The sequence below is a fragment of the Vipera berus genome, assembly GCF_964194415.1.
Source record: "Vipera berus genome assembly, chromosome: 4".
Lineage (NCBI taxonomy): Eukaryota > Metazoa > Chordata > Lepidosauria > Squamata > Viperidae > Vipera > Vipera berus.
This window is the reverse complement of record NC_138206.1, coordinates 15,707,986-15,730,493: the sequence shown is the minus strand read 5'-3', so window position 1 is coordinate 15,730,493 and position 22,508 is coordinate 15,707,986. Positions and strand designations below refer to the sequence as shown.

Genomic DNA, 22,508 nt, shown 5'->3' with positions numbered 1-22,508 from the left:
AGCAAAGCCCCACCCATGGGATGCAGGCAGCACACAAAACCACGCACTCTCTGATCCATGAAAAAACCTTTCTCCATGGAACCGGTCCCTGGTGCCCAAAAGGTTGGGGACCTCTGCATTATAGCCATGTTTTGCAAGAAAAAAATATGGAAGCACAGACAACAAATACTTCTGTGTCCATGTGATGTTGTTGATAGAATCTGGATAAAAGAATATGCCAGCTTTGGACCGCTGGAGTTCATTTCAGTGTAGATTCTCACAAAAGAAAACACAGATTTTTTTCCACCAATGGTCAGAAACAACAATAAAAACAAAATAATAAGGGAAGACAAGTCATGTATTTCTAAATTCCCAAACAGTGGTTTGAACCGAAAAAGATACTAGGGAAAAAAAAAGATCCTATTTCGCTTCTTCGTATTAGGACACTTCTGCTGAATTTATGAATCTAATGAACCTGCTTGATTGATGCAAAATAACAATAAAAATCTCTTGCCTGTTTTCACAGTCTGCCAGCCAAGTGAAAACGGACTTCGCGCTTGCAGGTTGTAAGAAGTGATAGGACTGTGGTTATCTGCTCCAGGAGTCCATGAAAGAGTTGCGGTGACTTCTGTGATTTCTTCAACAATGACAACCCCAGGAGGCCCAGGTGGACCTGGACGGATAGAAGCAAGGAAGAAAAGAAGGAGAAAAAGAAAAGAAGGAAGGTAGAGAGGTTGAATGCACTGATTTTAATTCACCATTATTGCTCTGTACATATACTTATACATATACATGTACATGTACATATACATATACATATACATATACATATACATATACATATACAGAGCCTTGGTGGAGCAGTGGGCTAATGCCTCCTTAAGTAACACCATCTGCCTGCAATTAGTTCAGGTTCGCGTCCCACCAGGCTCAAGGTTGACTCAGCCTTCCATCCTTCCGAGGTAGGTAAAATGAGGACCCAGATTGTTGGGGGCAATAAGCTGACTTTGTAATAATGCCGCTTGGGGTGTGTGTGTGAAAGCCCTAATAAGCAGGCATATACATAGAATGAAGGCTACTGCTAAGCTTGTAAGCCGCCCTGAGTCTTCGGAGAAGGGCGGGATATAAATGGAAATAAAATAAAAAATAAAAAATAAAAATAAAAAATACTTGTAAGAATACTCTCATCTAGTCTGTTAATTTATCTAGACTGACCAACATAATTTGGTGACCAGCAGCCTTACAGATATTTTAAGGGACAAGTTGTCCAATTCCAGTGCCAGATGTGGACCAGAAAATATTCAGCTTCAAATTCTTTCTCAGTTAGGAAAGTCACTGGATATTTTTGAGCCAACATCTTTCAGCATAATTCATCCAAGCAGATTGTGAAAATGAAATGGAGAGATAGCCGAAAAGAACTAGGCACAATTATACCTTGGAAACAAAGTTGAACGCAAGTGAAATAAAAAAGTTAGTCTAATATCTCCTGCAGGACATTATTAGTCTAAAATTGGCATTTAGTATTATGGTACAGTTACTAAGAATTTCCATAAAGTAAGGATGCAAAAATATGCCTATACTACTACTATACTGAGCATGGTTTTAAATATAAAGAACTGGCTTGAAATATTGGCAAAATATAATAGTAATATTAACTCATATTTAATGGTACTTTTTATGTATCTTTTGAGAACAATACCTAGGGTTCTGTGCTAGCTGCAAGTGTGATAAAATGACAACACGTGCCTGGTGATGCCACAATATCATTCTCCTTTTTTTGTGCTTTCGTGTTGATGTCACACACAAGTATTAAAGTCATGGGTTTTGTGTTGTGAGTCATATATGGCTTTGAAAAAGATTAGAGCTGGACACAAATACTCCATCATTTTGTGTGGCTGATTTTGAAAACATTTAGATTGGAGAAAATGGCTGATACAGTATAAAACCTCCCAGCAAACTCCATAGTTAATTTTATTTATTTATTAAAATTTTTATGCCACTATTCTCTTTGGAAAGAGAATTCAGTATGTTCACCACCTTGAGTTATTTATAAAAATCATAAAAGCGAGATAAAAAGAAATAAATTCAGTACTCATAGACACTCTGATACTATTCGCTGCCAGCATTGTTAAAATCTTCCAAAATCTTTTAAATCTTACAAAGGCAGTTCATATCTATTCCTCCATCCTGCCTCCTGAAATGAAGACACCATTCACAGAATTAAAGGTTTCAAATGTGTAGGAAAATATATTCACAAAGTAAGTTTGAGGAACAGGATAATGCATGAGGACTTAAAGCAATCTGAAATTACCCCCAGAGACTGAACTGTCTTAAAGTCTTCTTTCCATGTATGAGACTAACATTGTAAAGAACCTCTTGGCCACTGAATCCTGGGTGATCATTAAGATCAAGAATGATTAGAATATTACAAAGATATGATCATGTTTACTGTCTGGTCTACCTGAGAACTTAGTGGACACTTCGTGTCCACTTCATTGGAACCAATTGGCTGTGAAAGTTGGACCATAAAAAAGGCTGAGCGCCAAAGAATTGAGGCCTTTGAACTATGGTGCTGGAGAAGACTCCTATGAGTCTCTTGGACTGCAAGGTGATCAAACCGGTCAGTCCTAGAGGAGATCAACCCTGACTGCTCTTTAGAAGGCCAGATCCTGAAGTTGAAACTCAAATACTTTGGCCACCTAATGAGAAGGAAGGACTCACTGGAGAAGAGCCTAATGCTGGGAAAGATTGAGGGCAATAGAAGAAGGGGACGACAGAGAATGAGGTGGATGGATGGAGTCACTGAAGCAGTAGGCATAAGCTTAAATGGACTCCAGAAAATGGTAGAGGACAGGAAGGCCTAGAGGAACGTTGTCCATAGGGTCACGATGGGTCGGACACAACTTCGCAGCTAACAACAACAATTGAAGCTGAGAGGAGGACATTTGTCAGTGTGTCATGTGATCGCTATCATGTTGGTTGGGTTTTTCTTTTTTCTTTCATTTAGTGAGCTTGTAAAATGTAATAAAATTAAAGTAATGGTGCAAAGAGTTGACTGGTTGCCCAGAAAGTGACGTAAAATAGTATTATTAAGTGAACAAGGCTACAGTTATAAAGAAATTAGAAGAAAAATTGGTGGAAACTGAACCAAAGGTGGCATTTCTACTGTATACTTTCCCCAAAGGTTTTCCACAATTTTGGCCACTACTGTACCTATAGAGAAAAGTTCTCACCAGTTCTTGACTGTATCTACATAGAAAGCTGGATACAGCTGAGTTTAAATAGAAAATGAAATGATTTCTGATCCCTGCCCAGAGTAAATAACAAGACACAGAATTTCTCCCTACTGTTCTGCACATCTTTTAAAAGAGCTCCATTAGGACAAAAGTAGAGACCTGCTGTATTTGAAACAAAGGTCTGTTAAGTCCTCTAAATCATATTTTCTACTCTGTCAAATGTCTGTGGGAAATCTACTTTTCCTCCAGGAAAGTAGCAAACACGGTGTTGCATGTAATACAAGGCTAGCACACTGCAGTTATTAGTATGAAAAATATCAAATTATTAGGAACCAACAAAATGCATAAAAATGTATTGCAAGCTTTAGACTTTTCCAAAGCTCCTTTATCAGGCAAAATGTTATAAAAAGCACTAGATATGGGGGGAAAAGTCCAAAATTATGCCTGCTTTTCTCAGCTGCATGTTCTAATTCATTCTCAAGAAGATTTGAGATTTAGTGGAAGTCTTATCCCTGTTGGGTCACTCTTCTGAAAAGGCTATAAAAAGAGATAAGCACTGATAATCCTCAATTTGTCTAAAAACATGTAGATATCTAGTGTGGCAGAAATCCATAGAAGAATCACAGCTCTCCTCTAATCAAAACTGGAAAGAAAGATTATTAACTATATTAACAAATGATTTCAGGGGACTGAAAATTTGAAGCTTTTCTTTGAGCAAGAGTAAAATCAATATGAGAGGTCCTTCATGCAGATCCTGTTCCGCATGAGGAATACTGTATGTACTTTGCAAGAAGAGGATGAAGGGAACAAACCACAGGGCATAAGTTAGATCCACTTTTATAATCTGTGTTGGTCACACAGCCAACCAGATGTTTAGCCTACATTTGACGTTTTTATCCACCTACCAAGTCCTTCCCAAGCCCTGGGATAGGCAGATGCTGTTGTTTGATGGTGTTAAAGGTACCACAGCAGGATGTAAGCTGTTCCAAGTAAACCTGCCTTTTGCAATTGACTGTGATTTTGTCAACGCCAATGGTGTTTATGTGATGCTCCAGAGGTTTTGAGATTGCATCCAAGGCACTGTTACTGTTGTTACTGTCTTTGCTTTATTTTGTCAAAGTTGTTCTATTTCTATATGCAAGTCTTTGCATTTTGTGATTTTTTTTTCTCCAACTACTTTCTCTTCTGCTGTTTTCAAAGTCTGCTATCCTGACTTTATTGTCTTTCTTATTAGCAATCATTTTCTGGTGCTTGTCTGTTTGACAGGTGCTTGTCTGTTTGAATTCTAAAGTCCCAGAACACTTCAGCGTCTTTATTTTATATCACTTGGAATATCTTGTGGCCCCACTGCATGGTGGCATAGTGGTTAGCAGTGCTTTTTTTGTAAAAGAAAAAGGTGCCGGAACTCACACATGTCATACAACCTGCCTTGCCTACCCTACAAGGTTCCATCCAAAAAAGGTGCCGGAACTCCATTCTGGGCGTTCTATGAGGAAAAAAGCCCTGGTGGTTAGAATGCAGTATTGCAGGCTGACTCTGACCACTGCCAGGAGTTCAACCTTAATGTGGTTCAGCCTTCCATCCTTCCAAAGCCGGTAAAATGAGGGCCCAAATTGTTGCGGGGGGGCAATATGGTGACTCTGTAAACCGCTTAAAGAGTACTGTGAAGCACTGAAGCGGCATATAAGTCTAAGCGCTATTGCTATTTCTTGTAGCTATTTCAATTCATCATTGTGGCTACTTTGTCATGCTGTTGTTTACAGTCAATCTTTGTGATCTTGCAGCAGCTTACTAAGTGGCCCTCTGTTTTTTCAGCTTCTTTGTATAGGTGGCATTTGCTATTCTGGCTTTGTTTAGTATGCATTTGTTCTTAAGGTTTGGTCTAGCAGAGACAGAATTAGCCCCTTTGTTTCTTCAGTTTCCTTGCTCTTAGCCATTGCCAGATCTTGTTATTTGTTTTGCCATATAGTACTTTGCCTTGCCATGTCCCTTTTTGACTTCTTTCTGGTAATCCAGTGTGGTCTCTCCATAAGCCTTCATGGTGTTCTAAGTTCAATGCATCTTCTTCATAGTCCTTCAAGTATTGAAGTATGTGCTTTGTAATCTCAAACATAACAGATGGCCCCAAGCAGAGTTAGATGGAGTGTGCACTCTAAACCCCATAAGGTAAAGGTAAAGGTTCCCCCGCACATGCGTACTAGTCGTTTCCAACTCTAGGGGCCGGTGCTCATCTCCGTTTCAAAGCCGAAGAGCCAGCGCTTGTCCGAGGACATCTCCGTGGTCATGTGGCCGGCATGACTAGACACCAAAGGCGCACGGAACGCTGTTACCTTCCCACCGTAGTGGTCCCTATTTTTCTACTTGCATTTTTACATGCTTTCAAACTGCTAGGTTGGCAGAAGCTGGGACGAGTAACAGGCGCTCACTCTGTTACGCGGCACTTGGGATTTGACCCGCCAAACTGCCGACCTTCTGATCGACAAGCTCAGCGTCCTAACACACTGAGCCACCGCGTCCCTTCTAAACCCCATATAGAGACTAAAAGTGTGAACTTGTTTGAATAAGAAAGAAATCATCATGTAAAGGAGAGAGAGAGAGAGAGAGAGAGAGAGAGAGAGAGAGAGAGAGAGAGAGAGAGAGAGAGAGAGAGAGAGAGAGAGAGAGAGAGAGAGAGAGAGAGAGAACAACTTTATCTAGAAATGGAGAATTTAAGCAGAACAAAATGAGAGAAATTATCTGATCATTTGTTACAAAAGCACTGGGCTATGAATAGATTTTCAGAAATAAAGCTCTGTAATTCTTAACTGTCCCACACATTTTCAGTTTGAAGTTGGAAGGGAGCATCATTCATTTAAATAAAATACTTTTTGTGTGCAAATTATAGGTGTGAGGATTTGATCCAGCTATGCATTTATCTTTTAGGAAGAAAACTTGTAGGGCTGCACAGCACATATTAGAGAGAATAAAGAGTTTGAGTATAACATGGAGTCACCAAAGGTTCTGTGAAATACAGAGTAAAAAGGGAAGAAAATTGCCAAATTTAGGCATTCTGGAGAAGTTAATACAGCCAACTATGAAGTGGGTATTGATTCAGTGTATCAAGTTTTTACTAGAGGAATAAAATAGTTCTACATTCATATAATGAACCGATCAGAATTTTATGTTCTGAATTATCCTGCATTATAGATTTTTGCTCTATTTATTCCACAGAGAAGGAAATCAAGAAACACTATGCAACAAAAATTACTGCATGTGTATGTCAAGCCATATAAAATACACAGGAAGCTGATAAGATGTGCAAATAAGTAAAAGTTGGCAGGGCTGAATCCCAATAGGAACAGCAAATTTGTTGTGGATCAGAATCAAAAATTGAGTAAAGATTTTGATTCTTCAGTAATATGTAAGGGGATCAACTATGCTTATGTAAGCTATGAAGGTACACCTAAACATTGCTAATCTGTATAGCTAGAACTGACTTTTTAGAGGCAGAAGGCAGATTTTAGCAGTACAGGTAGTCCTCGACTTACAACAGTTCATTTAATGACCATTCAAACTTACAACGGTATTGAAAAAAGTGACTTATGACCATTTTTCACACTTGCAACCATTGCAGCTTCCCCACGGTCACATGACTAAAATACAGACACTTGGCAACTGGTTCATATTTATGATGAGTGCAGTGTCCTGGGGTCACATGATCACCTTCTGTGACCTTCTGACAAGCAAAGTCAATGGGGAAGCCAGATTCACTTAACAACCGTGTTACTAACTTAACACCTACAGTGATTCAATTAACAACCTTGGCAAGAGAGGTTATAAAATTCACTTAACAAATACGGTATTTCACTTAGCAACAGAAATTTTGGGCTCCCTTGTGGTCATAATTCGAGGATTACTTGTAATGCTTGAAATTGCCTTGCTAAATGCCATTTTGCAAACAGAGCTTAGATCTTTGGGATTTGAGCTTGAATAGAATAGAATAGAATAGAATAGAATAGAATAGAATAGAATAGAATAGAATAGAATAGAATAGAATAGAATAGAATAGAATAGAATAGAATAGAATAGAATAGAATAGAATAGAATAGAATAGAATAGAATAGAATAGAGTTGGAAGGGACCTTGGGGGTCTTCTAGTCCAGCCCCCTGCTCAAGCAAGTGACTGTCTAGGGTCTTCTTAAAAATCTCCAGTGATGGATCACCCACGATTTCTGAAGGCAAGCTGTTCCACTGGTTAATTGTCTTCACTGTCAAGAAGTTTCTCCTTAATCCCAGGTTGCTTCTCTTTTTGGTTAGTTTCCAACCATTGCTTCTTGTCCTGCCCTCTGGTGCTTTGGAGAATAATTTGACCTGCTCTTCTTTGTGGCAGCCCCTCAAGTACTGGAATACTGCTATCATGTCTCTCCTATTTCTTCTTTTCTTTAGACTAGCCAGACCCAAGTCCTGCAGCCGTTCTTCCTATGTTTTAGTCTCCAGGCCTTGGATCATGTTAGTTTCTTCACTCAGTTCCCCTCTGTGTGCAGAAAGAACTGCTCCAACAGGCTGCAGGAGTGGAGTTCATATCTTTGAGACCTGAACTCTGTTTCTTCAACCCTGTGGAAGAAATCCAGCACCTCACATGTGCAGAAGGGAAGTGCATGGATGGCAGAACTCTTGGCAGAGGGCATCAGCTTTCAACTTTCCTTACCGGTTTTCCCATTAACTTTCTGGGGAAGCCAGAAGAGAAGATTGTAAATGGTGATTAGACAGCCAGTTTGGTCTAGTGGTTAAGGCACCAGGCTAGAAAGCAAGAGACCATGAGTTCAAGTCCTGCCTTATCCATGAAAGCCAACTGGATATTGTTGGGCCAGTCATTCTCTTTCACCTCACCTCACAGGGTTGTTGTTGCAGGGAAAAATAAGAGGAGGAAGTGTATTGGATATGTTTTCTGCCTTGAGTTATTTATAAAAAATAATGCAGGTGGGATACAAACAAACAATAATAGGTAAACTCCTGCTTGGCAATCAGTCATAAGTACGTACAGGTTGCCAAGCACCCAGGTAACCATTTCCTGATCACGGAGGGGCAGTACAATGCTTTACAATGACCAGAATGCCCTTTGTCAGGCTGTTGTAATGATGAACGGTCATTAAACATTAAATGGTTGTAAGTTGAGGACCATCTATATATATATTTTTGATCTGTTGAAATGTAAAGGAAGGATTCAAATTGGGTCTAATAGATAAAATTGGTAATATTTATGTTGTTATTTTTGATAACTCTTACCGAATACCGATTAATATAGAAAGATGAGGTTTTAGAGCTGGGTTTATAGAGAATGGGGTGAGATATGAAATGGGAAGGGGTATGGTTGTATTTTAAGAGACAGTGATAACTTCGTGTTGATTCTAGCCACTAGGAATGAAGTTTCTTTTTCTATTTTTCTTTCTTTCTTTCCTTTTTTCCTTCTTCTGTGCTTTTTATTTTTTTATTTTTTTAAAAAAATGTATTTCTATATGATCTAGTTGTAATCAAGTTTTATTTGTATAAGGTAATGTTTAATAAAGTTATTTTTTTTTGAATAAAAAAACGCAGCCATGAGAACAGCATCAATGTCTATATTTCAACTGGGTTGCACAATTATTTATGCTGATCTTGTCTTCTGTGATTAGTATACTCACCCCTAACAAGAAGTTCTGCCTCATCTGATACACTGTCTGCTGTAGATTGCACCCTGCAGCCATATCTTCCAGCATGCATCAGAAGGATGTTCCTGATCATTAAATCTGCAGAAGATGCTTGCTGTGGGGGGAAAAAAGCAATACAATAGCATCTGCTCAAAACACATTACAAATATATATTTGCAAAAATGGAAGAGCTGCTTCCTTTGAGCATTTGGGATGGACAGTAGCATAATCCTTGTAGTAATCTATCCCCACCAACATCCTCAGTTACAGGTAGTTCTCAATTTATAACTATAGCACCTATTCGAAGTTACGACAGAGATCCCCAAGGGTCCCAACATTCTGACGTGTACTCCCTTCCTGTAGTCACAAGAACACATTTTGGGTGCTTGGAAACTGACCTGCCTTAATGGCTGCTTGCCATGTCCCATGGTCACATGACTGTGTTTTACAACATTTTTCATGAATGAAGGCAAGTATATGTGCCCCAGGATAATGTTGCAGGATGTGTACACACTCTGCTAGACAGAAGTTCCCTCACGATGGGCTCCAACATTAGTCCAAAAGCTCGGAAGACTAAACCTCTGGTCTCGGTGACCGACCCAGATTGGATCCTGCTACAATGCTTTTGCCCCAAACCAGCATTTACCTTTTTTGGGGGGGGTGTCAAACCTATTCCATAACAAACAATTAATTTGCTTAATGACCACAATCTTTACTTAAGAACTGCCATAAAAAAAGGTCAGATCAGTTCTGTGGGTGACCCATTTTATAGTCACCAGGACTCATGACCGTAATGAGCACGCTCTGTTATGATTGCAAGTTGAGAACTATCTGCAATATATCTGCTGTACATGGCAACAAGGATTTACATTACGATGTGTAGATTCCTTATTCTAGGCTGGATTCATTGTGTGATGCAGCTTTTGTAAAAAATTAAAAAACAAATTGGGAAAAAATATACATTTGACTGGGATTTGTTTCTTCGTTGGTTTTATTGTACTTTTGGTAGCATTTTATTTATTTATTTTATATAGTTTTATCTTTTTAACATTTAATATTCTAAGCCTACCTGTGGTAAGATGGGAGGCCAATGAATTTAATAAACAAACAAATAAAATGTAGTCCTGACATTTGGACTGAAGATGCCATCTGCAGATCTGGGACCGTTGGATGTACAACATATGTCGGAGTAGTAGGGATAATCCCAGAAATATTTCCAAAGGCATTTTAAAGTATTCTGTAGTCTTCTGTCCAATAGTCATTAACATCTCCATTCCATTGTTGTTAACAAATACTTCCCAATCTTTTTGCAGCCATTACACCATGTCTCTGTTTCATACAGAGGTTTTACAGGGCTAGTGATATCACAGCCATTTGCTGCTGCTTCTAATATTTTGTTAGACCCTGAGGAGAGATTTGAACTTAGGTCTTTGAAATCCACTCAGATGTACATTTTATAGATCAGTAGTCTGATGTAACTACTGAAGATAAATAGATGAGCTGTATTCCATATTAATTCTCATGCTGGGCAGGATGTAGCTTTATGCTGTGTAGCAACTACTCATGGTTCATTGATTGTGTTAATATCAAGGCTGCCAGCTCCCCTGCAACAGGCTATTCTTTTACATACATGTATTATTTTACAGGAAGAAATACCGTAATAATGAAGAGAGGAGGATGAGAAGTATTAGATAAGAGTTGGATAATCACTTTTGTATTTCCAAAACTATTTTCCCTATGACAAATCTTCCAGGGCAATGGGTAAAATCATGCAGAAAAAGTAGGTGGAATCAAATCACTTTACTTTCTACCTCCCCCGAGATATATTTCACAGCAAAAGAACTAAGTTAGAATTCGACAAGAAGTTCAACACTATGCCCAAGAATTAAACAACAATAAAATGTAACTGCATCACATTTAATTCTTTTTTCTGAAAGTTACTAACTTCACCTTCTGCCAGTGGTGGGATTCAGCCGGTTCGCACCACTTCGGCAGAACCGGTAGCTAATTTTTTGTTGCCCAGGCCCAGAATGGACTTCCAGAAGCGGCATCCACACAGAGAACCAGTTGTTCACAAATTTGAATCCCATCACTGCCTTCTGCCCTTCCTTTTTTCCTGACTACAGTACAGGTAGTCCTGGAATTCGGACTATAATGGAGTTTGCCCATCAAGTTCGTCAGTCATTACGGTCTTAAATTTTATGACCAGTTTTGTGGTAGTCACTGTGATCATTGGGCAAATCCACAGTTGTTAAATGAATGCTTCTATTCTAAGTGAACCAATGCTATGCTATGAGTGCAGTTTTGCTAAAATCCAGACGTGCTGGTTTTCAGCAAAACCTTGGTAACGTGGTCACATGAGCACAGGATGCTACAACTGGCTGTAAATGTGACCGTGTTGCTGAGCATCCAAAATTTAGTCACGTGACCATAGCAGAGTGGGATGATGGTCAGAACTTCAAAACTGGATTGTAAGAAACCCCACGGTACGTCTGTTGTTTCAAGTTTCAAGTTTCAAGTTTTATTTAATTTGTATACCGCCCTTCTCCTTGGTAGGGACTCAGGGCGGTTCACAGGGCATATATAAAAAAGACAATACAAAAATTAAAAAAGATTAAACCCATGCCCAGTTAAAAACAGTAATACAAATCTAAAACGACAAATTAAAACCCATAATCCCCCATTAGGCCAGACCAGCCATTTCAAATAGGTGGGTCTTCAGGCCACGACGGAAAGTTCGGAGATCTGATGCCGTCCGGAGCTCCACCGGCAGTTGGTTCCATAATACCGGAGCGCCCACAGAGAAGGCCCTCCCCCTGGGGGCCACCAGTCGGCATTCCTTGACTGGCGGCACCCTGAGGAGGCCCTCTCTGTGGGAACGCACAGGGCGGAGGGGAGTTGATGCCGGCAGCAGGTGGTCCCTGAGGTATCCCGGACCCATGCCATGTAGGGACTTAAAGATCGTAACCAAAACCTTGAACCTCACCCGAAAGACAACTGGTAACCAATGCAGCTCGCGGAGCAAAGGTGTAACATGGGAGTACCGGGAAACTCCCAAGACAACTCTCGCGGCCGCATTCTGTACCAGTTGGAGCCTCCGAGTGGTCTTCAAGGGAAGCCCCATGTAGAGAGCATTACAGTAGTCAACGCGAGAGGTCACGAGCGCATGAGTGACCGTACACAGGGCATCCCGGTCCAGATAGGGCCGCAACTGGCGCACCAGGCGAACCTGGGCGAAAGCCCCCCTAGTCACGGCCACTATATGATCTTCCAGGGTAAGCCGTGAATCTAGGAGGACTCCCAAGTTGCGAGCCCTATCCACGGGGGGTAAGAGCTCACCCCCCATAGAAAGAGATGGAACATTTTGAATGTCCCGGGATGCCGGAATGTACAGCCACTCAGTCTTGTCAGGGTTGAGTTGAAGTCTGTTCCTCCCCATCCAGACCCGAACCGCCTCCAGGCAACGGGACATCACAGCGAGGGCATCACTGGGGTGGTTTGGGGTCGAAAAGAAAAGTTGGGTATCATCAGCATATTGATGATACCCAACTCCAAAACCACGAATGATCTCACCCAGCGGTTTCATGTAGATGTTGAACAGGAGAGGCGAGAGAACCGACCCCTGAGGAACTCCACAAACGAGAGACCTAGGGGCCGATCTCTGCCCCCCTGCCAACACCGACTGCGAGCGTCCCAGGAGATAGGAGGAGAACCACTGAAGAACTGTGCCTCCCACTCCCAATCCCCTGAGACGCCGCAGCAGGATACCATGGTCGATGGTATCGAAAGCCGCCGAGAGGTCTAATAGGACTAGGACAGAGGAATATCCCCTATCCCGAGCCCTCCAGAGATCATTCACCAGAGCGACCAATGCCATCTCCATGCTGTACCCGGGCCTGAAACCCGATTGGTAGGGGTCCAGATAATCCGCTTCATCCAGGACCAGAGGGAGCTGATGCGCCACCACACTCTCGACAACCTTCGCAAGAAAGCGAAGGTTGGAGACTGGACGAAAGTTGTTCAAAACAGCTGGGTCCAAGGCAGGCTTCTGTTGTACCCTTGAACAGTTGCTAAGCAATCAGTTGTAAGTCAAAAGCTACCTGTATATTGCTTAGAATGTTCCCTCCCTCCTGTAGACTTGCCAAGAATAATATTCCGTGCATTGTGTATTGCAGTTAATGATACCAATTACACAAACGTTCTCAGTATAAAAGTGGTTAGCTTTTATGGTGCCACAAAGTTTTTCATTGTTTTTAAACAATCCGTGTTCCATAGCTACGCACAATTTAATTGGTGGCACATTGTCTAATTGAACCAATGACAATTAACTGCCAATCCATGTAGGAATGTAAATTCAAACTATAATTCATATGTAAAGATATACCGAAATCAAGCATAAGGGCCATGCTAGATACAGAAATGGGAGAATGTGATGAAATTATTTTCAGGTAGCATAGTAAGAGTGACCAGTTTGAATACAGCAGTTTGCTCAGTTTTGCATTAAAATTCTGTTGCATTGCTAATTTTTTTTAAAAAAAATATTCACTGCTGAATTTGTTTCTGTTTATTGTAAAAGAATGCTGCTTTAAAAATATGTAAAAACTGAGTCAGGATAACTCTGTGTGCTTGTTTGCTTGCTTTTTAAAAATGTATGGTGGCAGGTGATAAATTAATTCTAAATTGCTATTGTAGTTCTTAAGACTGCTATGCTGTACTGAATGACAATTGTCTATTGTCCCTTTTAGCATTTAAGAAAAAAATTGATGAGGATTCTGTTGGTGTCTTTTTGCTGAACTGCATCTTGATTTATATAATGGTCACACAATATCATTATAGCATTGAAAGTGTCTTAATGTTTTCAGCTTTATCTACTTTTATTACTCACAGTCTATGACATGCTGTCTAGAATTCCTAAAACTTTGCTTTTTCTCTAGCAATAGAAAATGCACTCTGTGGCCTAAGTGGGCCTTTTGAGCTCTATGAATTCTGAAATTTCTAAAAAGTGATTTAAAGGCCATATTGTAGTTCGACCTTGCATTCAGTTTCTTAGATAATTGGTTGGATTTCTACATTTTTTCCTGTCATTCTCCTTCATCTCAAAATCACATGAAGTACTAGAACCACTTTATAAAGCCTTAATAAGACCACGCTTAGAATACTGCATCATGTTTTGGTCACCATATTATAAAAAAGACGTTGAGACTCTAGAAGGAGTGCAGAAAAGAGCAATAAAGATGATTAACGGGCTGGAGGCTAAATCATTCTTCTATGCAGGAATTGGAATTGGGTAAGTTTAATAGCAGTGTTTCAATATTTAATAATAATAATTTAATTTCTATACCGCCCTTCTCCCGAAGGACTCAGGGCGGTGTACAGGGCAATACAATAAAATATAACATATAAAAGTTAAAAAAAATATTAAATATTACAGCCCAATTCAATACGTTAATACAATAACATTAAAATACCCCAAAACCCATCAGACCAGGCCGGCTTGTTCAAATAAATATGTTTTTAGGTCATGTCAGAAGGAGCGAAGGTCGGGAGCCATCCGGAGCTCCACCGCTAAACGGTTCCAAAGGTCTGGCGCGCCCACAGAGAACGCCCTCCCCCTGGGGGCCGCCAGTCGACACTCTTTGACCAACGGCACCCTAAGGAGGCCCTCTCTGTGGGAGCGCACTGGACGAAGGGAAGTTGATGCCGGCCGCAGGTGCTCCCGTAAGTAACCCAGACCCATGCCATTTATTTGAGGAGCTGCCACAAAGAAGAGGAGGTCAACCTATTTTCCAAAGCACCAGAAGGTAAGACAAGAAACTAATGAACAATGGATAGAAACTAATCAAGGAGAGAAGCAATAAGGAGCAATTTTCTGACAGTGAGAACAATTAACCAATGGGAAGACTTGTCTTCAGAAGTTGTGAGTGCTCCATCACTGGAGGCTTTTAAGAAGAGACTGGGCAACCACTTGTCTGAAATGGTATAGGGCAGGCATGTCAAACTCGTGATGTCACGTATCGTGACTTTTTCTCCATTGCCGGCAATGGGGTGGACGTCATTTCGGCATGACGCATCCGGCCTACGGGCTGGCAGTTTGACATGCTTGGTATAGGGTCTCCTGCTTGAGCAGGGGGCTGGACTAGAAGACTTCCAAGGTCCCTTCCAACTCTGTTATTCTGTTATTCAATCAGATGAGAGTGTTTGGTTTAGGATTTTCTTTCAAAGAAAAGAATTTAGAGAATTTCTAGTGGAAGATACATAGTCTTTCCATTGGTTGAATTGTGAGGTAGCCAGCAGATGTGCGTGAATATCTTGTTTTGCAGTATACAATCATCTCTCCAAAGGCCTGCTTCCTTCTTGAGTTTTGATAAGCCAGAAGGCATTCAATAACATCTTTTCAGACCAAGAAGCTTTATTAAAAGGCATAAACTTTCTTGAATTGCAGCTCACTTAGTCTGGTGCATGTAGTGGCTAAACTGAAGGCTTTAAACTGGGATCAGACTGATGGAGGGCAGTGAGAGGGGAAGACAAGTTAAATCAAGCATTCAAATAGGAGACTTGAACCACCTACACAATGAGATTAGTAGACACATCAGTACAGACACATAGATTCCCAGGGAAGATCTACTAAAAGACAGATTCCCAAAACAGACAACCAGACACAAACTAGTGGTTTTGTACCATTCACAGCTCAACCTTCTCAGATGTATTATTAATAAGCTGCAGCTCATTCTGGACGGTGACTTTTCACTTTACAGTGATAGACCCATACTTTTATCCAGTCAATCACCCAACCTGAAGCAGATCTATACAAGCAACAACAAACACCAGAACAATGTTGCTGACATGGGAACCAGACCCCTATAACAAAGTCATGTGTCTATTTTCACCCACATTTATACAGTAGCATCATTACCACTCTGATTGCTAAACTGACATCCATCAACAAAAAAAAATCAGGGTATTTCAGAAGGTCTCAAAGATTCCCATCTCCCTCAACCCAATTTCCATCCTACAACAGTTGAATCACTCCATCTTCTGATAAGGTGACCTGCAGTTGATGAAAGATGGTTCCTTTTAATGAAAGTTGTTAGTCTGAATAGATGCTATCAGGTTCCTCCTTGATTATACAAGTTCGCAGATACAACTGTGGTGGGTCTTATTACAGGTGGGGATGAGACAGCATATAGGGCGGAGGTACAAAAACTATCCATATGGTGTAGTAACAACAACTTGCACCTAAACATCGGCAAGACGAAAGAGATGGTGTTAGACTTCCGGAGAAAAAAGGAGGAACCTGCCCCACTTTACATCGGGGAGGACTGTGTAGAGAGAGTTTCCTCCTTTAAATTTCTGGGAGTCTACCTCTGTGAAGATCTGACCTAGAAAGTTAACACAACCCAGGTGGCTAGAAAGGCCCAACAGAGGCTTCACTTTCTTAGGATCTTGCGGAAGAACAGGGTAGAACAACAGCTAATGACCCTCTTTTACCGGTCTACCATAGAGAGCGTCCTCTCGTATGGTATTGTGGTTTGGTATGCTGGTCTGACAGCCGCGGACAGGAAAGTATTACAGAGTGTAGTGAGCACAGCACAAGACATTGTGGGCTGTTCCCTGACACCACTGGATGACATCGCCAGGGCTCGTTGCCTTGGAAGAGTGAGGAAGATTCTCAGGGATGACTCACATCCTGGACGGCATCTCTTTACTCTCCTACCATCCGGTAGGAGATATAGGAATATAGCCAGCCGTACCAACAGGCTGAAAAATAGCTTTTATCCGTGGGCTGTTAGGCTTTTAAATGGGACATAATCTTATGCAGAATTGACTTGGGAGGCCGGTGTGTGGTGTAGTTGGTTCACATAGTGTGGTGGGATGGAGGGTTTGTTGTCACTGTGTGTTGGGGGGAGAGAGCACAGGGGGAGGCTCAGCTAATCTCAATGTACACATGTTGTACTTTGACAATAAAGGTTTATTATTATTACACTAGCCTAAACTGGTATGGATCTCCTGCAACCTTCTCAGGTATGTGTTAAATCCTATGGGAAACTTTATGGAAATTGTTTCTCCTTGGAAATGACTCAAACAGTATGATCCTTCCTTAACAATAAAACAAGTTTAAAAGTGCTATCAAGAAAAATTGAAATAAATTCTCAAGCACCCTGGAAAAAATTGTCTTTTTCACAAGAGAAGAAAAAAAAAACTATTGAGAAACTGCAAGGCAGGTTTTAATGCAACATCACCTTTGTTGAGGAAGGGTCCTGATCTGTCAGTCCTCCTAGCTAAACCAGACAGGAAACATGACCAGATGAGCTAATTCTATTTTATAGTAAGGCTACATTAACAAGTCTGAAGATACAAATTCCCCACCACCACTTTTAACTGCTCAATCCATTAAGTTGGGGTTCTTCCTACGTTTCTTTCTCTGACTATGAAGCCACTGGGGGCTCCTGCCCCTCTTGTCTGATTGTTTTCTAGGCAACATCTCTTCCTCTCATCCCCCAAGGCCATCTGCATATTCCCTTACAGCAGGAGTCCCTAACCCCAGGGCCTCCGGCCCACTACTGGGCCTTGAGCCTTTTGGAACCAGGCTGCGGAAGTGCACGTATGTGCATCCCTGCAAATGGCGGGCAAGTAACCATGGACATCTCCATTTGCACGAGCAGTGGGCAAGTGTGTCTGCTGCTTGTGCAAATGAAGATACGTGTCAAGCATTAAAAAAAGGTTATTGTGCTTCAGCCATTATTGTTTCTTAGCTTGCCTACAGATACAGTGGGGATGTTTGGAGTGCTCAGCGCATCTGTAAACAGTCCAGCCTGAGAACCAAGTTTATTGGAGAACCGTTTGGCTGGGAACTGAAGATTTTTATCATAACCATTGTCTGACCCTTAATTGTTGAATGTGACCTGCATTATCAGAGGGGAAGGGAGATTCTACACTTTTAATTCACTGCTCTGGTACCATTTTTGCCAGAGCTGGCTTTCTATTCATCAGTGCCGATATGCTGTACTCAATAAAGTTTTGCATTAGAGATTCGAATGTCTCAGCTGTGCTTACATCAGAGGGATCATCAGTTGGAACCTTGGACATGATGTGCACGCCCTTGGTCCCCACAGATGCAAAATCCTCTCCCTGCTCCCACTGGTCTGCAAGGCCGAAAAGATTGGGGAACTCTGCATGACAGGATCTCAATAACGTATTATGGCATCCAAGCAATAATATAGCATATACTGGATCCCCAGCAAAGGTTTGCTACTTTGCTGCACAGCCATGAGCAAAAGCAGAAGCAGAGCTTTTGTAATTTTGGCCCACTCCATTGCAAAGAAACGGGGAGAAAAAGGGCAAACATCAGGAAATTACAGTGTAATAACAAAAAGTTTTAGATAAAACCACCCTTATGTCCTTATTATTTATCCCTTCTTCCTAAGTCAGTATGCTAGCTGTCCTATATTTGAGATATGTATGGGTGGGGAGAATCCCATCCAGAACTCTGAGCTACTTCTCTAATAGCACTATAGGACTTTTTCTGAGTGATAGCTTTCCCATCAATTCTATGCTACCTTAACAAAGAATCTGGAGTTGAAAGACAGCTTACAAATTTTGGTTTGATGATATTTTTGAGCTTACTTTATTGCTGTAGGATAATTTAAAAAATGCAAGTATATTTTTCTGTTTCATATCTCCCTGTCCATCTGCAGCCTCCTTGGTTGCCCTTGAACTTGCAACTGAGCTCTTTGGTGGTAGGATGTATGGGCGATCATGGAGGATGTAGACTACCAATGAGAGGAGATTGTCACATACCTCTTCTTGATTTCATTGCTAAAGTAGTACTGAAACACATAAGACTTTTACAAAAATTTCCAAAGCAAATTCTCTCACTATATGTGTAGCTCAAAATGTGAGAGCAAATTCTCTCACTATATGCGTAGCTCAAAATCCACTTGGCATTATATCCATATGTATGTTTGTGTATATTGATAACACAATGTTCTTTGGCTACAGGAGGATCTTAAAATAGCCGAATTGTCAAGCTAATGGCAAATGTGTATATGTAAAGTGAGGTTTGTGGGAGAAGAAATCCCAGCTGTATCTCGGTTTTGGTAGCTAATCAGAAAAAAAGACCTTGAAGCCATAGTGGGTAGCTCAATGAAATTGTTGAGTCAGTGCGTGACAGGCAGGAATGAGGCAATTTCATACTGAAGATTACAAGGAAAAGGATTTAAAAGAAATCTGCCAGATGCCATTACAAATATCTACTGTGTAACATGTCTGTTCTTGGAACAGAAGCAGAAGATGGCAAATAAAAATGACTGGGGATTCAATCACCAGCTTATGAGAGAAAGTTAGAACATTTGACTCTTTAGTTTAGAAAAAGGTGACTAAGATCTAAGGAGAAGGAGAAGCAGAGCCAGGGGATGGAGTCAAGAGAGGAATCATTTTGGACTCATTACATTCCTGCAAGCGATCCACATCTAGTCCCTCTTGAATTCTGTAACTCTCATCTCGTGCCAATTTAGTGCTGACTGTTAGTGACTAATCTGTTGTGTAAAGGCATGAGCAATAAATCAGTTTAAATGGAACTTAACAGATGGTCCTGATTCTTTGTGCCTGACAGAAGACATCTGATCAAGGTGGATAAAACCAGGTGAGGGAAAAGTGTTCTCCTTGTCTCAAAACATTGGGACTGGGGTGATCCAAAGCTTAATGGATCAGCTTTGGATGAGACAGCATACAGGGCGGAGGTACAAAAACTATCCATATGGTGTTGTAACAACAACTTGCACCTGAACATTGGCAAGACGAAAGAGATGGTGCTAGACTTCTGGAGGAAAAAGGAGGAACCTGCCCCACTTTACATCGGGGAGGACTGTGTGGAGACAGTTTCCTCCTTTAAATTTCTGGGAGTCTACCTCTGCGAAGATCTGACCTGGAAAGTTAACACAACCCAGGTGGCCAGAAAGGCCCAACAGAGGCTTCACTTTCTCAGGGTCTTGCGGAAGAACAGGGTAGAACAATGGCTTATGACCCTCTTTTACCAGTCTACTATAGAGAGCGTCCTCTCGTATGGTATTGTGGTTTGGTATGCTGGTCTGACAGCCGTGGATAGGAAGGCATTACAGAGGGTGGTGAGCACAGCACAAGACATTGTGGGCTGTTCCCTGACACCACTGGATGACATCGCCAGGGCTCGCTGCCTTGGAAGAGTGAGGAAAATTCTCAGGGATGACTCACACCCTGGACGGTACCTCTTTACTCTCCTACCATCGGGTAGGAGATATAGGAGTATAGCCAGCCGCACCAACAGGCTGAAAAACAGCTTTTATCCGTGGGCTGTTAGGCTTTTGAACGGGAAATAATTTTTATAAACTTTATGCATAATTGACTTGCGAGGCCGGTGTGTTGTGCAATTAGTTCACATGGTGTAATAAGATGGAGGGTTTGGGTCACTGTAATTTGGGGGGTGGGGGCATGAAGGGAGGCTCAGCCAATCTCAATGTATACATGGTTGTACTTTGACAATAAAGGTTCATTTATAAATTCATTCATTCTTAATGAAGCTCATAGGAATGAAACTTAGAATAGAAAAAAGAAAGCACGTCTTTGGCCAGAACATCATTCCAATGGAATGTCTATGAAAGGAAATGGATATATTCATGTAAAAGAGGTCTGTTTAAGGGCAGGCAATCTTGGAGACTTAATGTAACACCTTCCCCCTTCAACCTCTACACTCCAGATGTAGGGAAACAATGGCCAGATGGTGGTCATTCTCCATCTCTGAACTATGAACACCCATGTTCATTAAGAAGCATAGAGTTGGATTAAGATGGATCTTCATCTAATTCAGCAGGACTATTGTCATGTTCTTATGGTCATGCAGGCCAGATTATACTTGTCCCCTTCATCATATACAAGGAGAGGCCTTTGCAAATCTGGAGGCTGTATTCCCTCTCTGAAGTGACACAGACTAGAATGTTCTTTTTTTTCATGCATACTTGGAATTCAAGCAAGCAAAATCTACTTAGAGACCCTGGGGGAAAAATTCAAAGTATTCATTAAAAAACCAAAACCCTTCTAAATAACATAAATATTCCTTATAAACATCAAGATTGACAGATCTGTTGATACTTGTCTAAGCCAAATGTGCAGGGGGGGGAAAAGCACAATTCCCATGTTTTTACTGTGAGATTTTAAAATCTCAGGACTCAGCCAACTCATTGTGCCTCTGAAGTTGGACGATGTGATGAATTGTATTTCTTTTCAATAAGGTGCCAATTTGGGATTCAAAGTTTGCAGCCTGCCTAGTGCTACAATACTTATTAGCTGTGAAATATGGTGTATTCAGAAAGATTTATGCTTTTGATATAAAACCATGGATACAGAGAAGGTAAGACCAAATCAGTTGACATTTTTCTTCCCCTCTGAGAATAATTTACATTTAATGTGAGCTTTGTTGTTAAAGCAAATAAAAATACCATATAGACAGTAACTGCCTCAGCTAACTCCTTCAGTATCTGATTTATCTGATGCTCTAAGAAAGGATTCACAATTATTGTATTACACTGGATTCCCCAGGAAAGGAAATATATGTATAATCTAAAAATCTAAATAGCAGAACCAATTGGATGAATTTCATTTTTGGGAAGCAAAAGCAAGACCACTATATCAGCACCCCCTGAAACAGATTACAGCAGCCTGCCCAACACATGGTTGTAATCATTAGTAGCCATGATTGGGGACATAAGGCTTAGTCCCGTGGTGGCGAACCTATGGCATGCATGCCACAGACGGCACGCACAGCCCTCTCTGTGGGCACACGCACTGTCGCCCCAGTCCTAGGCCTTCAGCTGGGTTTAATAAAACCTTTTCGCTTTAAAAAAAAGGTTCAATCAATTTCAACTTGTCGCAGGGAAAAAAATGATCTCACAAAATTGGAATTGATTGATTGAACTTTTTAGTCCCACCCGGTCTGCCGTTACCACTGCAGCCACGCCCACCCAATGTGCCATGTCCACCCAATGGACCACGCCCGCCCAGCACCCAATGATATGTAAGAGGGTTTTGAGTTGCAGTTTGGGCACTCGGTCTCTAAAAGGTTCGCCATCACTGGCTTAGTCCCATACTTGGAATTACAAAAATATAAAGCAAACTAAAGCAGCTGGAACTTTTTTTTGTTCAAACTTTCTCAAGTCCTAGTTTGGTCAAGTCTTTGGTTATCACATAAATGAACAACTGTCCTTGCAAACGACAATCAATGGATCCCTAAGTCATAAAGAACGAAATCTTATTTTGGCATATCATACTATGTTAGGACCATGTCCATGGAAAGAAAATGTAGATGCTATAATTTAGAAATGGTTGGTTACAGACAATAGCCTAGGCCAAATTAAGCTGGACTTGGATAATTAGTACTTCAGATAATTGAATTACCCAATTATTTTTCTCAGCAGATAAACATGAACCAGATGTTAAAACATACAAACTTTATTTCCTGGCACGTAGCATGCTGTGTGAACACAGAAGCTGGATTTTGGTTTGTTGGTTAACTGTTGTCTGTCACTGGTCTATAAGATGGAAGGGATTTATTTGTCTCATTGCAAAGTGACTATTGTGGTGTTTGTTTTTAATTATT

The 22,508-nt window shown here is 41.0% G+C and overlaps 1 protein-coding gene across 1 annotated transcript in view; it reads right to left on the bottom strand.

Annotated features, from left to right (window-relative positions):
* The window catches only part of CNTN5 (contactin 5), a gene marked incomplete at both ends in the record, with an annotated part of 277,925 nt that overhangs the window by 55,024 nt on the left and 200,393 nt on the right, over positions 1 to 22,508 (bottom strand). Inside the window, 2 exons of the mRNA XM_081327707.1 lie at positions 494 to 652; positions 8,876 to 8,996. Coding sequence (XP_081183833.1) covers positions 494 to 652; positions 8,876 to 8,996 — 280 coding nt within the window. The remainder of the gene's footprint in view (positions 1 to 493; positions 653 to 8,875; positions 8,997 to 22,508) is intronic.